The following is a 17,888-nucleotide window of genomic DNA, read 5'->3' on the forward strand; positions in this document are numbered from 1 at the left end:
GCAACTCTTAAGACATCAGCCATGATACATTTGACTCCAAAATTAAGAACAACAGTCAGAAAACTCAAAACTGGTATTTAACCAGAATATGCCATCTTCACCTTCTAAGTCATAGTGGTCTTAAGGAAAAGACCAGTAACTAGTATCCCATTAAAAAGTTCGTATCACAGAGGTGATCCCTTGATGTGTAATCTTGTTTCTAATCACTACATAGAGAGCCAAAACTCAAAGCTTGCTTAACTATTTTCACTACAGTCTCTTTACATCTGATCTGGTGTTGCTAAAACACACTGGATTGAGTTAAAACAAATTCAGGGCAACTTTTTGTGCTTGCAGTAGTCAATGATGGATATCCCTCATGGACTTGTATCCCAAGGAATGTTTAAGGAACTTGGGTTCAGGAAAACGCTTCTCACAATGCTATGTGGGATCAGTAATCTCTGAGAAGAAATTCTATCTGGCAGGCACAAGTAGTGGGGCTTCCCCAGCTGTCTACTATAGAAGTACCCTCCAAGCAAACTCTGGGGTACCTGACACATCATTGTGAACTCCATTAGGAAATTAAAAGAAAAAAAAAAGTTTAGTGTTTATAAACTGCTTTTGCTTGTTAGGTTCTACTAATACTGGCACCACTATTAAGTAGAAATATAGCTTGGTCTTAGTTGATGTGGAACAGAATGTTTCCACAGAAGAAAATCCAGGCACATGTGGAAATCTTTTTGATTCCTCTCCTACATACAATCTCCTTCTATCAAGTCTCCTCCTCTCAGAAACTGACATCTACAGTTGGCAATTTACTATTTGTATTCTATCAGAAGTTTTTGCTGTAGTGAATACTTATTAGAAAAATAGGAATGAGAAACTGAGAAGAGGACAAGAAGGTATTTTCATCAAGCAAAAAAACTGAGGTGACTAAAATGATGGGAGTGATAGCTCTTAATTTGTGTTAAATGTAAAAATATTTAGTGGGCCCATTATATAAAATAAATACTCCAATGATAGAATGACTCGATTTTCAACATACAGATACACTCCCTTCTGCTTCTTAGAGGTAAGGGAACTCAAATGCGTTAAAAATTCCAACCACACAATTCACAAGTGACCTTTGCATCCAACTGTACCACACATGGTCATGCAGCATACGTTCACACTCCTGACCTATCCTCCCAACTTCACAGTTTGGGGACTGGTTAAAACACACTTAGACTTAGGAATTTAAACCTAGCCCTAGTCTAACATCTCATAAAACCATTATTTCAGTCCTAAACCCAATGTAGTTGAAAACAGGTTAGTACAGTGTAATCAATTTCTTTATCCCAACAACCTGTAATAAAAAGAAGCCACCTTTCTACAGAAGATATCATCCTGTTGATAAAATGGTAAAGCGGAAGGGACCAACTTACTTTATCAATGTTTGTGTTATCCAGGGCAGCATCTATCTCATCTAAAACGAAAAAAGGCGCTGGCCGAAAACTGTAGAAGAAAATACACCGTATTTTGCATTTTGATGCAAAAAACATTAAATCACTTTCTAATTACTTTTGAGATTCTCTCTATCAGAAAACTTGGATAAAAAGTAATGGCAGGTAAAGAATAAAGGACTTTAGTAAGTGTTTGGATACTCTTATTACTGCATTAAAAAAATCTGCTAAGTCTAATACTGTCTATCTTCCTGCACTTAACCATGTACTTGAGTAATACCATAATTATTTCTTTTACCTGTGTATAGCAAACACAAGAGCCAGAGCTGCCACAGATTTTTCACCTCCTGATAAACAGTCCATTGGCATGAAGCGCTTTCCTGGAGCCACACAGTTAAAGCCAATGCCTTCCAGATAAGGCTCCTCAGGATTTTCAGGACTAAGGAATGCCTGGAAACACATACATTTCATTGTTACTAGTGACATTTATAAAATTATTAAGATTGATGTTTTTTTAGGCTTAATACTGACTGAGCTAGTGTTGAAACTGGTAGGTTAGCTTCATTTGTAGGTACCACCTGCCAATCTATGCTGAAGAGCAGCATTCTAAAATTTCCCAGTGAATATACCTTTGTTAATGAACCACAAGCTAGGAGACTAATTAACAAAACCATTTTGGAAATGGCTCCATATACTCATTATTTACAAACTTCCAAATTCTAAATAAACTTAATTTTATCACCTTTTATGTAATTGCCTCTTTTTAATAATAATTAAAATTTTAGACTTCAAAAGCAGTTTTCTCTCCTTTGGAAGTTAATATACATCAAAAATGACACTTTTTGTGATAGGCTAGTTTTACCAAACCTAGCTTTGAGCTGCAGAAAGACTTTAATATAGACACTCTTTCTCTATACTTTGTATCATGGCTCCCAGGTCCAAAAATTAAAAGCATTATTTAAAAGGAAGAGCCATTTTCCAAACCAGTAAAAAAAATACAGTGGATAAAATAATTGCTACGTGGTTTATTTTTCTCATTAAATAGAAGAGACAATAAAATAATACAGTCTCTTCTCCTCTGCACAACTGGATACAGATAAAAGAAAAATCTCCATAGTTGACTGTCATTTCAAATGGCTCCTCTCAGATCATAGATTACAGTGAAAAGAAAAACAAAACAAACTACTACATGTTTTTCTATTTAAAATAATTCCTGTGGCAAATAGTCCTAGAAGTAAGATATAGTGCTTGCAATATCTTCGTTTTGTTGGAGGCATGCATATTTTCCTCTTTTTCTCTGTTGAGAGAATGCTTGTCATTGTTACTACAATGTCCTGCAGGCTGTAAACATGTCAAATATCTTGCAGTGCAACCCCCAGTTCTATGCCATTGCATGTATCTATGCAAGATGAAGTTCTCAGATGTATGGGCACTGTTAGCAAAAATCATTTTGTAGCTTACTAGGATAACATACGTTCCTTGCTCATCAAGACATGAAAGGAACGACACCTCTCTCTCCACAGAAGAAGAATGGAAAAGAACTGGTGGCAAAGCCAGCAGTGAATCTGTGTATGTAAGATTTCTTAGGCAGCTGTTTCTTTTAAAGTACTTCTAAAAATGTACTGGTGAAATAAATTTTACTAATCATTACGTTCAATGCACAAATGTACTGAGTCCAGAATCTCTGCAAGTTAAATTAACTCAGTCTACGAAAGCTGCTCTTTTTTTGGACTAGATAGGAAAGCATTACTAATAAATGTTAACAAATATCAATTTTAATATTAAGAAATGTTCATGTTAAAAGTTGATAAGGCTGCTTAAAAAGTATCTGTTCAAGCTGCAACCCAGGCCACCTCCTCTGATAGCAAAATTCAGAGCTAACCCTTTCCTTAGCTAACCAGAGCAAACTGCCACACACAGAACCACCATTTCTCTTCCAGTGCAATGAGACCAGGTTCCTTCAGCTACTGTATTAGTATCTAGTGGGTAGTTTTAGTTTCCCAGCTAATCACAGGATAATCTGTTGGCCAGGTTACTACTACAGCTCGAATCAAGGTGCAGCATCACAGACCTCAGAAAGCAAGCACCCAACTACTTATTTTTGGCAATGCATCTGGAAAACATTGGTTGTGTCAGAGTGATGGGAAGTTAACATGTGTCCAACATTTATTCTAGGGAAGAAGGTATGTGCCTACTAATCACGAAGAAAGAAATGCTTTATTATCCTGTGCAACCTACAAGCAGAAAGGATATTTTTAAAGATATTTAAGGTGTTCACTGAATATTTGACTCTGAGGGAAAACACAAAACCTGAAGTTTAAGACAGACAAAAAGGTCAAGCCTCGGCCTTTTAAACATTCAACTATCTACAGAATTTGATGTAAACACAGCCTTTGGGAATCTCCTCTTTCAGCATAAATACTAGAACACTAGCAAAGATTAATACAGCTGTGACACAATTTTTCTACAGGTTTCTTAGAAGAGTGTACTATCAGCAAGTTTGCTGATGACACCAAGCTGGGCGGAGTGGCTGACAGGCCAGAAGGCTGTGCTGCCATCCAGCGGGACCTGGACAGGCTGGAGAGTTGGGCGGGGAAAAATTTAATGAAATATAACAAGGGCAAGCATAGAGTCTTATATCTGGGCAGGAACAACCCCAGGTTCCAGCATAAGCTGGGGAATGACGTATTAGAAAGCGGTATAGGGGAAAAGGACCTGGGGTTCCTGGTGGACAACAGGATGACCGTGAGGCAGCACTGTGCCCTTGTGGCCAGGAAGGCCAATGGCATCCTGGGGTGTATTAAAAGGGGGGTGGTTAGTAGATGGAGAGAAGTTCTCCTCCCCCTCTACTCTGCCCTGGTGAGACCGCATCTGGAATATTGTGTCCAGTTCTGGGCCCCTCAGTTCCAGAAGGACAGGGAACTGCTGGAGAGAGTCCAGCGCAGGGCAACAATGATGATTAAGGGAGTGGAGCATCTCCCTTATGAAGAAAGGCTGAGGGAGCTGGGTCTCTTTAGCTTGGAGAAGAGGAGACTGAGGGGTGACCTCATTAATGTTTACAGATATCTAAAGGGTGAGTGTCACGAGGATGGAGCCAGGCTCTTCTCGGTGACAACCAATGGTAGGACAAGGGGTGATGGGTTCAAACTGGAACACAGGAGGTTCCACTCAAATTTGAGAAGAAACTTCTTCTCAGTGAGGGTGCCAGAGCACTGGAACAGGCTGCCCAGGGGGGCTGTGGAGCCTCCTACTCTGGAGACATCCAAAACCCGCCTCGATACATTCCTGTGTGACTTCATCTAAGTGTTCCTGCTCTGGCAGGGGGATTGGACTAGGTGATCTCTTGAGGTCCCTTCCAATCCCTGACATTCTGTGATTCTGTGATATTAAGTCTACGTTTTAAAAATATTTATTTAAGCAGGGTTAGGTATAAGGAGCTTCAATACCTCATACAAAATACTAGCACTGAAATAGTGATGTATGATTTTTAGATTAATCTACACTAGTGATTAAGTGGTTTTAATTATTATTGGTATCATTAGTTCTGTAAAACAATGTTTTTGCAAATTAATTACTCAAATACATTTCACATTTGTGTCATGATAATCTACAAGTCTGCTAAACACAAAGAGTAAAATTAACCCAAACTGAGTACTTCCCTTTACATGACATTTCTCTGCCTAATGTCAAGCACGCTTGGGCATATTACTTATTCCTCCTCTGACCCAAAAATTCTGAATTATTTATTATTTGTGTAATTTTCTTTTTCAGGACTGAAACCACCTTTGGAAGCTAAAAAAAGTGTTACCAAATTCTCTTATTCTAGATAGCAAAGCATCAAGTGGGCCTTTTAAGCCAAGCACCTAAGAACATGACACACCTGAGCGCTACTGTTTCTGCAAAGTTTCTTGTAGATCTGATCAATAGCTACGGAGGCGTGCTCAAAGCACCGGCTAAAAAGCTCATATCTTCTTTTTTTCACCTGTTCAAATTCTTGCTTGCATGTTCGGGCCTCCTTTCTGCTGGTCTCAAAAGCTATGAAAAGAAATTTGTGAAATTACTCCATAATAAGCCTCTAAGCAAATACACAGAACAAATATATATTGGGTACCATAACAAACAAAGGAAAACGTATTGCAGAAGAAAGATTCTAATGCACATACAAGGATCATACCAATATTATGAGTTTCCTTCCAGATTTCAAATGGAGGCGCCAAAAACTGAACAGCTGGGATGTATTCAACCTGCTCTATTCATCTGGAGCAATGAACAAATTCTTCTGCTAATTCCTTCTGTAAGCTGGGTAGCCCTAAGCAGCACCAGCACTTACCTGTTACAGCTTCAGAGCACCTTGGCTTTCTTAATATGTTAATGCTTGTAATGCTCTTTAAGGATACCAATAATTTTGCAGTAATGCTCATGTCTGGGTTCTGGACAACATATATATGTTCCTTAAATTATTTAATAGTAAAATTATTCTAATTTTCCTTAAAGTCAGTAATTTTTAGCAAATAAGTAAAAATACTTTATGATGTCACTGGGCCAACAAAGTATCTTTCCAATGATTCACACTGTATTTCAGTAAACTACTGCAAAGTATATGTTAATAAATGGTTTACATATAATTAAAAAGACAATAATATTTTTTAAAGTATCTTAAATCTAAAAGAAGCAAAGCCAGCAAGACCAACCCCAGGAAGAAGAACTTCAATTAGGGTGAAAACTCTCACAGTCACAAAAGAGATAATTAAGAAAGACTCAGTGTTACCATCTATTGATTCTTGGAACTTGTCCCGAGCTATCTGTAATTTCTCTCCTGCTCTGAGGTTTGGAGCAGCTGTCTTCATTAAAGTATTTTCTTTAGCTTTTATTTCCTGCTGTATCTGGTTCAGACGATCCTCTATCTCTTTATGAGACTCTAGCTCCTAAAGAAAAAAATAAAAATAGTAGAGCAATAAAATTGGCTTTCAGGCCAAGATATATCACCATATACAGCAAGCACTCATGATTTCTGGAAGAAGTATCCCACTCACCTAATAGCTTTGACTGAAAACACACCAAAACAAAAAACTCCACCCAGAGTCTCAGTTCTCGGAATAAGTTTACTAGGTCCTAAGCACTGTTCCACAAGACCTTTAAAAAGAGACCACAGATTCCCTTCAGCCTAGAAGTCGGGGTTAAAATGGAACAGAGGAGGAGGATTAGCTGACTTCACGATTTCTTAAGAAAACCTTTGAAGACAGGTTCTTGACGAGTTCTTTGAGACAAGTTCCACTGATGACAGACGCGTCCTTTGCTCTGTACCTAGCCTCCAACATTGAATTATTTTATGATTAAACAGAAAAAAAATAAAATTACAAAAATCTGCTAAGAAAACATGACCTAATGGAGTGTTACAGAAGGAAGTTTGGTAAGTCTCAGTCTCTGAAAATACTACAGAGTGAGGGTGGTACAACCCCCCTAGCAGCCAATCATTGGTTTCTAGAGTTCTGAGTCATAATCTACAGTGTTGGAAATTAAATGCAGAAAGTGAAGGAGGAAGGAAAAAAAAAATCAGAGTTCTATTTAATATTTCTCCATTCTATTTTTATAGTTCAGGTAAACTTTAAATTAAATTTAGTTATATGGGAAACTGACCTATCCAGAAATCCCATACGTTAGTGCTGTGTATATGACTGCAAAACCAAAACACACACACACACGCTTAAACAGTGGTTTTATTAAGTTTCATTTGAAGACTAGTAAAGAATAAATAATTTCAATAAAATATGTTAAATAAAAATAAATTAAAATAAAAAACAGCGATCACTAGTAATTTAAAGGAAAATTACTACCTTCAGGTCTTCTGCTAGGCTGCTGTAGTCTATCTGAATTGCCTCTTCCCTCTCATAGATACTTGATGTAGTCTCAGTGCCTTCTGTTTCAGTTCCTAGCTATAAATATGAAGGATATTCCAGTTCAAAAATATGGCACAGTTAACTTCAAACTGTTAATACACTAAAATGATATGAAATGAGGAAACAGTGGTAACACAGTATGTGGTAAACTTATTCCATTGCTCCTCCCCTAGCCAAAATGGAGTTAACCGTTAGTTAAGATCCTGTGAGTCTACTTAAAAAATGCACGTATTCTATCAAGATGAAAACATCTGCTCATTTCAGTTTGAAGCTAGAAAAGCAGCAGTAATTTTTTGTTTTGTTTTGTTTCTTTTTGTGATTTATTTGGAACAATGTGCATTCTGTAAATCTCCTGGTTGGAAAGGATTTATGTTCCCATGATAATTCATTCCCCTCTCAAGGAAAGGCTCTGAAGTGTATAGGTCAAGGTGTTTCTTCCACTCAGTTGGCCTCAAAAGAAATGATGGTGCTTGTGTCGTACAGAAATGAAGCAACTATCTTCTTGACATTGTAAGCCTGGATTTCAAACAGCTACCTGACCTTAAATGAAGTGCGTGCTGCATGCCATTATTAGTCCCTTTCCTGCCAAGATTCTTTCACAGAACCAAATCTTACTGGACTTCTCAGTGACATTAATTATGAACCAAAGCTGTTGTTCATACTGCCAACCTCCTTGGTTTCACTCTTCTTTATTCGTAAATGGCGAGAGCTGAGCTGCCTCCATACTCTGATGACTAGCAGTTCCTGTCCTTTCCCATAAAGACTTGCCTACCTCCCTGCCTTTATTTTGTCTTCTCATGCACCCATTCACACCTATCCCTCCAATCAAAGTACTTTTCCAAGGAATGGATACAATAGGACTCCTTCCAGATTCACAACTTGTTACAAGTCCTTCAAAACCCACAGCTCTTTTCTTTCATAACAGTGGAGAAAGTTTGATTTCTCCTCACAAAAGATATGCTGGAAAAAGAGGGAAGACTGAGGAAAAATAATTAGGGTCAATCCTCTAATAGCGAGAGTATTTTTATTTTAGCCTATCCCCAATTTCTGTGAATATCTGTATCTACTGAAGACAAAAGGATGATTTTAAACAGCATTTATATCATGGATGATTAACCAAATACTACCTCAACCTATGTACACTCCATATTTATTTACAGTTCTGAACTGACCCCATATATCCTCTTACAAATGTATATCTAGAATACTCCTTATTACCAATTTTCTTGTACTACAGTGATTTTACATATTTCACAGGAATACATTTCAAGCACAAGCAAAAATACTTGCAACAACAGTTCTGCCTACAAACAAAAATCCTTCTCTTGAGTGGATGAGGCCTGTTCATATGAAAACAAGGTATTTATTTTAACACTATTATGCAAGACAAACAGTCTTGTATGGAAAAAGAAAAATCTTTAAATTCAAGATTGAATAATTACTCGTCCGTGATATTTATCTTCTGTAAACATTTTAAGTACCTCTACTTCACTGATGTCATCCAGTGATCCAAACAGGAGCTTTATTTTCAAGTCCTGCACCTTGCATTCAAGAAGCATATTGTGTCTTCTTAATCTTTTCTCTTCTAGAGAGGTTTCTATAGCTGTAGCTTCCTTTTGTAATTTCGTAGCTTCCCTACGTACACAAAAGGCACAAAACTATCAAAGAGCAGCAGCAGCACCGCCAATAATATCTGCAGTGACGTAGCATGATCAACATTAGCAATCACAAAGAGGGCTTTTTGCTCTGTAAACCTCATCAAACATAAAGGAAAGTGGTACTTAACTTCTTCCATCCCCTTCATTCTCCTGAATTACTCAAGAGGGAGCTGGGAACCACACACTATTCTAGCACACAAGCTAACACTGCTATTCTGTAGTAACTCTTAACTCTATCGCAAGGTAAATTACAGTAACATGGACATAGATTCAATACATTGTGAGTTCACACTATAACATATTCAAATATCCATGTTTCCTAACTACAACTAAACTCTGCTCAGCTCAGCTCTGCTGAACATGTTATGGAGATTTGATCCTTTTAAAATTTAAACAAATATGCCTTGATTCTTTGCAACAAATTCCTTTGATAGCGTCAAGTTGCTAAGTAAGGCAGAGATGTAACAGTCTTATATTGTTAAAATTACACACTACAAAATCAGTTACTAGGTATACCATGTATGAGTTTATACACAATTCCACTGTGCCAGTATGTTGCGTTTTTTACGAACACAAAGATGACTCTTGATTAAGAGACATTAAATAAATCAATAATAAACAAGCGTAAGAAAACTTAAGTCTAAACGGTCCCCAAAGCAAGTGATTTAAAAATATAGCAAGGACAAAATAGTGACCTAAAATGAATATCCAATACTTGAAAAGCCTGGAGAAAATGAGAACACTGGAATCAGAAAAAAAAAAAAAAAAATCTCATTAACCATACAACTCAAGCAAAAACACGGAACTACTAGCAAGCAAACAGAAAACAGAACAAAAGAAGTTCAGACATCTGATTACTATTTTAAATATTATCACATAAATCATTTTCCCAGAAGTACAATTAGTGATTACCTGTTAAGGGCCAACATTGTCCTTCTTAACTCTTCAACTTCTTTCTGGGTTTTTATAACCTCAGATTTATGGACATTTAATCTATCTTTAAGATGTTCCTGCTCCTTCACAAGTTCATTCACTTTCTTTAAAAACTTCTCCTCATCCTGCACAGAAATATTTACATTTTTAACCTTTCACCAAAAAGCTTGATATGGAGCCTTTATTATGCAGACAGAAAGAGTTTAAATTGGTTACAGTATGTTCAAATGGGTTACACCACAAAATCTGAAAGGCACTGAGTAAACACCCTGACACATATGAAGATCCGGTTGTTTCATATACACAGACACAGCCAACTTGACAAAATCTTGACAAAAATCAAGATTTGTGACTGTACCAGACTAAACTATAAAAAGCCATCAAAAAGGCAGGGACCCCAGGACATCCAATCTGTAGGTTACTCCCTTCCCCTCAATTAGTCCCTTAACTCTGGACAAAAAGATCCCATCTGCTGTAAATCATAATTAGCAACAGCTAACATAACCCAAAATCCTTTAAAACTACAGTTCATTAAAAATAAATCCTGAAGCAATCCACAGAGAACAAGCAATCTGTGGAGGTATTCTACAAGAGTCTTTCCCATATAACCCACACCCATGCTAAATTGCTAAAAATGAGGTGCTAGAATACAGTAAACTTGATGCTATATGCATGAAGACATGGTCCTTAGGAGACTAAAATTACAGCAACTTAATCAAGACTTACTGCTGTTTCAGTATCAGAACAAAGTACCTTCTGAACTTAATACACACAATTCTTCTCCAGGACAAAAATATCTGAATTTACTCAAAGTCATATTTCAGAAGAATTATGCACACTGACATGAAGTCAGACATGGTTTTGTGCATGACTGAGAACGGGTCTACTGTTTTTTCTCAGCATCAGAAATATGTGTCTTCTAATGCTAAAATACAGACTTCAAATAATGCATGTGGGGTTTTTTGCCCACTTTGGGACAGTTTTATATTTCACTTCTGTTTTTTGTTCACAGCACTATTACATCTTTTCTCCTTCACTTTCCAGTGCACAAGCACAGTTTATTTAACATGCAACATTAACACACACACACAAAAAATACTTTATTCATACAGAACACTATGAAGGAGGAACCCATAATTATTACTTTAAGTAAAAATCTAAATCAGTTTTCATACAATTATTTTAAGCCTATTAGTGTCTGTGAAGCACCTTAAAAATGCTAAGCATCTCAGCCACAAGCTACTAGTTTTATCTGTATTCATATGCTGCCTCTTCATATAAACTAAACACAGTGTAACATTGTACATACGGTAATCCCAAATTTTATCTTTAGTAAGCTTATTTTTAATAATTAATAAGTACCATAATATGACAGGTTATTCCAAGGTTAAAATAACAATATGCAACTACACTGATTTAACATTTACAAAATCAACATTGAATTAAGCCGTAGAATTACTACTCATAGTCAACTACATTTATTCAGAATTGTAATTCAATCCTTTCTTTCTTCTCAGCCCCAAATATATATATGTATATATATATAAATATATTTTAGTTACCTTCTGTAGCCCAATAATCTCAGCTTCATCTTTACGAATGGTCTCCCTGAACTTGCTAACTGCATTTGTTAATTTTTGTAGATGATCACGATTATATTCCAGCTGAAAGTTTAGTCGTGTCTTCTGATTTTCAAACTCCAGTCTAGGCAAAGTACAGCATTTCAAACCAATACTTACAAAGCAGGCTAATAACTATAATTTAAGTTATTACAAGATACATTTTCATTTTGACTATTCAGATAGCATTTTTATATCTTCTACTTGAACACAAAAATTTGCATACATTTGGATCATCAATTCCACTACACCACATCCTGTGAATATGTTGGAAGTTACAAAAATACAGTGATAATAGTTCAAAAAATACAATATATAATATGGCCATATATAATACAGAAAATAACACTAAAAGTTCAAGTATCTCAGTTTGAATGATATACCTGTAAATGACGTAGATATGAGCCTAACAAAAGCTACATTGATACTGTGTAGTTATCCAACACCAGCGCTCCCTGCTCAGCCTCTCTAAGCCTAAGTCAGTTGGTGTGCATGTTTATCTGAATAAGGAACCTATCTCAGTTGGGAGACGACAATTAAGAAGCATGAGACCAGAACTTTTAAAGTCATATTCAGCCTTGCTTACCATCTCTCAATTGAGACCTGTTATTTGTTTATAGGGGTACAATGGCAGAAACTTTTTCACATGCTGCTGTGAGAAAGGACTGAAGAAAAACTAAGCAGCTATTTACAGGATGGCCTCCTCTCAGCTGTTACTGTCTGCCTCTGAGGTTCCCAAATTATTTACTACTAGTGCTGCATCCGTTGTCCCACCAAAAGGATTGGCACACCACCAGCTCCAGGCTCTTTAGACCAGAGCAAGAAGGCACCATAGCCCAGGGTTACAGGACTAATGGTGGCAAGTTAGGGAACAAGCAAGGCCAAGGCTGTACGTGCAGTGTAGCACAAGGCCATGCAAAAATGTCCTCTTTTCATTGTCCTGTTATTAACTTCTCAGACTTCAGATCTTGCGAACATAAATGATCATATCACTTCAGTCAACAGGCGCTTTAACTGCAACTGAATGCACTGCACTACTACCTCACTGCAGTGCTAGCCAAAAACATACATCTGGACCAGCTTCTGAAAACCAGTCACAGGATCCCTTAGCAGCTGAAGACAGCTGAAAAGAAAATGGAGTTCAGTGCTAGCCATTACACTAATCTTGTAGAAAAGGTGTATTATCTATAAATAAGGTCAGCAAATGCACAAACTATCATCTGCCTGAAAATGCCTGTAGTACAAGGAGACATTTTAATATTCTTGTTCGTTAAGATATAAATTTGTGGTCCTGTGACATGGGCCTGTTTGAAGGGAATACCAGTTGAGGTTGCCCGTGAGAAAGTGAATATCCTGTTTTCCTTAACAGCATGTTCCTATACCAAATCAATGCATCGTACACACAGAGCCTTCATGTCATCCTCAATTTGTGATAGAGCCACTTTTCAATGCAGATTTTAGAAAACTATTCTTTATTTTTCTACACTAGTGCTACTAAAATACTAAATTTTACCTTTCAAGTTTCTAGCAAAATGTCAATAACTTTCCAATAAAACCAAACCATAGCAGTGCAACTGCTAACTAATCTTTGCAATGATATTATAACCTTTTACAGTGTTCTAGGTTTTTGTGGTCTTTCCTGTGATGAAGTTACTAATTTACAAGTGTGCTCAATCTAATACAAACCACTTTTTTACATTTCAATTACAAATACCACCTTCTCTTATCAATCTCCTCTTGTTGTCTGACATGTTCTTGTTCATACACACGAATATTTTCTATACCAATTTCTTCACAGAATTCCCGGAAAACAGCATCTTCAGCCTTTGAATAAAAATAAATAGAGCAAAAAATGTTTATACTCTTTTGGCACTTACAGAAGTAAAACATTTAGACAATAACTTAATGCTATGGGCTGGATTTTCAAGGTACTTTAAGAAACAGCAAACTGAACTACTGAGGAATAATTGGTATTTGACATTTTCAAATAACGCCTTCAATACGAATGTCAGATACAAGGCATATGATGTGCAAAAGGTAACTCTAAGCTCATCTTGACAGCACCTGTTCATTCCAAAGACAATCAAAGTCATCACAATGTCACCAAGACCCCTGGTTTCATCTGTGGTTCCCAGTCAGCTGAAGAAGACAAAGCTGAATAGTACGCAAGACACTAATCAGATACAACAGGTTTCTTGGGTGTCATTCAGTTCTTCATTAATATTTATGTGTTACTTGGAAAGATTATGATGACCATGTTCAATTCATAGCAAAGCCACAGCACAGAATCTCTAATTTCCTAATTATAAGTATATACTAACAAAATCTTCATATCTCATTTCCTAATTATACATACATATGAACAAACGCTTCAGCCAAAACCAGTCCTAAAATCTTAATGAAAAATTTAAGCAAATAGTAGGTATAGTGTCTATGGCATCTATGGCATGACTGACCAAAGAAATAGCAACAGCCTAAAGCCTTTAAAAAAAAACTCAATGAACTGAACAAACTTTTAAGTGAACTTTACAGGTCAAAGCCCAGTATTGTTTATACGTTTTTGGTATGCAGGCTTGTTTAACCAGATATCAAATACAACATCAAATCACTATTCAAGTAACAGTATTCTTTGGAAACTGATGACCAGCCTCCTTTTTTTCTTTTTTTTTCTTTTTTTTTTTTTTTTTTGTAGAACAAACAAAAGAAAAGTTCCCTGTATTTGGAATTCTTACAGCCTAACATCAATTATTTTCTTCTCAGTACTTGCAGATGACTTCCGCACTTCCTCATGCCTGTACCACAAGCAAGACAGAGAACATGGGGCAGTTTTGGTTGCACAAAGATGCAGACGTCCAGAAAGAAAGTTATAGTCTAGCCATGAAGTCACACTGCATAATTATCTCTCCACAAACAGAGATGATCTTGTAACTGCAGTTTCTTACAAGTAAACTGGGTGTTAGAATCTGAGAAAGAATATGCTGAGACTTATTAAATCCTACTCTCAGGCCGAGGGTAGTATTTTTCTGTGATCTGATATACAGTAGGAGAGCTCCAAAGCCGTGCACTTTGAGGGACTGTCCCTGCTTAATATTACAAAGAGTAAATAGTACTTATTAGCAGAGCAAGAAAAGGCGGAGGAAAACCAACCCATCTTCTTCAAACTCAAAAATTTTCTCCTACAACAAACGACATTACAGTGTATATATTAAGCAAAGCTTCATCTAATATTCAAGAAGTAGATGGATTTAATTGGTTCAGTGTCTGTTTGGCACATAGAAGTAATAGAATTTTGATTTTAAGGAAACTGATTTGCAAAGCTGTGACACATATATATTAGCATTCAAATGTATTTCTGTTCAGTTACCTTGGTAAGGAAAGTAAAGAATGTGGCAAGACTGCTGGAGTTAACTTACAACCCTTGTTAACAAAGTAGTTCAAAGTTAAATGTTGTCCAAGTTCTAAAAGTCAGCAGGAACAGAAAGAAGTTTCTGCAGTTCAACAGCACAAGCTGTTACATATGACCAGGACAGAAGGCATTACCTCATTAATTTTTTTCTGAAATTCTTCAATTTTTTCTTTTCTTTGTGCTACTCCTTCATTCAGCATATCATGCTGAGACTCAATATTTAACAGTTCACTTTCCAGTTTTGATTTTTCCTACATAGGAAGTAAAAAGATGGTAATTTTTCTTAAAAGGACAGTCAACTTTCTAGAAATTCAGAGACAGTTCTGTTCCAGATTAACTGTATTTTTCTGACTAAAAACATTAAATATTATCTTCTCAAATGCCACTTACCCACTAGAATTGCAAAGATGCATGCAATGATTAGAGTTGTAATGAGTAGAAAAGCAAATTACATAAGTATAATTTACAGTGCATTTTGAGTTACGGACTTCTGAAGGTTACTAAATGACAAACCAAGCCTACCAGAAATTAAATTTAAAACCTAAAATAGAAAAAGCCTCATGTACATTACTTTGTAACCTTTTTTTTAAATATATTTTACTAATTCGTCAGTCATAATTGCTGCTAGGTAAAACTTAAACTGAATTAAAAAAACTACGTAAGGAAGTAGTATTTACTTCACCAGTAATTACAGCCTAGGTAAAACAATAAAATTTTTAAACATGAAAATTATAAAGACTTAGTACTATACCGTGTAGAGATTAGCGAGATGTTTCTTTTTAATAAGCTCTAATTCAGTCTGTGAATATTTAAGGCGCATCTGAATTCCATGGCACTGAGCATACAACTGCTTCAAGTCAGTCTCCTTTCGTTTGATCTTCATTAAGTCCTAGAAAAATATCACAATGGGAGAAAAAGCATATAGAGTAAAAGATGACTTATTGGGAAATGACTAATTTTTCAGTTTCATGCACTACATAAAGCTAGCTTCACTGAATAGGCTACATTCAAGGTAAATGCTGATAGCATTGGTCGTATTCAGCGTAACAGATTTATTAAAAGAAAACACATGCTTGCAAATTCCTGAATTCCTACCATATCCCTCCTCCAAAATAACTAGAGGTATGACAAATAATTTTACACTGACATGTTTTGGTCTGTACAAATATTTTAATGTTAACGGGTTAACGGAATGTATCATCATTTCCACCAAAAGCCTTCACGTACTTGAAAACAACAGCTCAATTTCCTTGAAGGCACTTGTATCAACAGCATTGTCCTGGCTCTTTGCTTCTGTGATAAGTGAACCAACCCATCAGCTAAGGACAGAGACCCACAGTTGATTATTATTAACTGGAAGAGGATAAACAGCTATTATGTCCTACCTGCATCTTCTAAATGTTTTGAAAATCACCTTTTTAGAAAATCATCTTCCCATAGCTGAATTAAATTACATCTGACATTCAACCCTTTATGCCTTTTGCAGTTAAGTGCTTTTAAGAGACGTACCTTTAACTCATTAATCAAACTATCTCTTTTTTCTTTCATTTTATTCATCTCTTTCTCATCCCAACATCTAGCTTTAACTCTTAAGTCACTGGATCCTCCAGAAATCACTCCAGATTTCAAAAATAATGTTCCATCAAGAGCCACTGTCTGGAAGAAAAAAAAAACACCTTATAGCTAAATAAATCTGAACACAAAGCAGCCAAAATATCCCATGAACTAGTGCACCAAGATATGGTAGTTAAACAAGAAACAACCACATTTTAATTGGACTCCAGGTTGTTGTTTTTTTTTTCCTGTTCCAAACCTGCTAAAATAAGATACACGAAGCCACAAAAAACATCTTTTGTTTCTTGGCACTAGTCACATTTTGGTATTATTGCAACTGATCAGAGAAGGAAGTGGAATTATATAATTTCCTTGTATTTAGGAAATACTATGAGACATTTGTGAATACACTGGCAACTGAGAAGGCAACTAGCTCTGTAGCGTGAACCAAGCAATGGGATAATGAAGTGAAGGAAAACAGCTCATTTATAAACAACAAGTGTAAATTTTAGTAAAGAAAGTGGGTGTTTTTCTGATTTAACTGGGTTCCAAATAAACACAGTTTCATACTCACCTTCAACATGAAGCTGTTTTAATCAAGATTTTTAGAAGTTTACTAAGTGCATAAAAAGGCTCTGTGGACTATTGACAACAACAGAGATATGGATAAGGGAGAAGAACTGCAGGAAGAGACAGAGAGAAGCTTCCAGTCCTCACCACAGTCTACATCTACAACTGAAGTGGTTCTGTCAGATATTTTAAATAATTTTTGAAAGCATTTCTTCATAGAAAAGCTAGAAAGATAAAGTATTTTTAAACCAGACTGTTTCCCAGGAAACCACTTATACATCCTACCATACAGAGCAAAGTATGACCATGTGAAATATCTGGGGGTTTATTTATGTGGGAATAGACTAGACAGTGTAATACCACTGCATTCATCTGCAATACTTCATGGGATGTTTATAGAAGATTTATTTAAATGGCATGAAATACATAAGTGCAACAAAAAACATATGCAACAAAATTCAGCTTACTTTCAACCTCACTGGTCCATCAAATGCTATTTGCTTTGCTTCTTTAACTGTTTCACAGACCAGGCCATTCCCACTCACAAACTGAATCACTTTTTTCAGTGGAGCAAATGGAGTTTGCACAACATCCACCAGCATTTTAGCTCCTTTTATCTCTCTCAACTTTTCGTTGATTGGTCTAACCTGTAAAGCAAACAAATGATGTTTAGAATCCATGTTGTAATAACAATGCATGTACAAATATGGGTAGTCCAGGGACAGGACATACAAATCAATGGAATGGGAGTCTCCATCGCCACAAGACTAGGAACAAATCTGGTTTTCATATTCTGCATATATTATAGTCCTTAAATCTTGATAACCTAT

General features: G+C 36.2%; 1 protein-coding gene across 4 annotated transcripts in view; it reads right to left on the minus strand.

The window, feature by feature from the left end:
- Positions 1-17,888, minus strand: part of SMC1B (structural maintenance of chromosomes 1B) — a 37,529-nt gene that overhangs the window by 4,187 nt on the left and 15,454 nt on the right. For all 4 annotated transcript variants that reach the window (XR_010466720.1, XM_065033088.1, XM_005509537.3 and 1 more), the window contains exons 11-23: positions 17,526-17,705; positions 16,444-16,590; positions 15,686-15,823; positions 15,069-15,185; positions 13,246-13,352; positions 11,472-11,613; positions 9,889-10,034; positions 8,800-8,953; positions 7,256-7,354; positions 6,190-6,346; positions 5,302-5,456; positions 1,720-1,871; positions 1,404-1,473 (exon numbers count right to left, since the gene is read on the minus strand). Coding sequence is in view for 3 of the 4 variants with exons in the window: in XM_065033088.1 (XP_064889160.1) it covers positions 1,404-1,473; positions 1,720-1,871; positions 5,302-5,456; positions 6,190-6,346; positions 7,256-7,354; positions 8,800-8,953; positions 9,889-10,034; positions 11,472-11,613; positions 13,246-13,352; positions 15,069-15,185; positions 15,686-15,823; positions 16,444-16,590; positions 17,526-17,705 (1,764 nt within the window). In the remaining variant the exon portion in view is untranslated. The remainder of the gene's footprint in view (positions 1-1,403; positions 1,474-1,719; positions 1,872-5,301; positions 5,457-6,189; positions 6,347-7,255; positions 7,355-8,799; positions 8,954-9,888; positions 10,035-11,471; positions 11,614-13,245; positions 13,353-15,068; positions 15,186-15,685; positions 15,824-16,443; positions 16,591-17,525; positions 17,706-17,888) is intronic.

Source organism: Columba livia, chromosome 1 (genome assembly GCF_036013475.1).
Source record: "Columba livia isolate bColLiv1 breed racing homer chromosome 1, bColLiv1.pat.W.v2, whole genome shotgun sequence".
In the NCBI taxonomy this organism is placed as follows: domain Eukaryota; kingdom Metazoa; phylum Chordata; class Aves; order Columbiformes; family Columbidae; genus Columba; species Columba livia.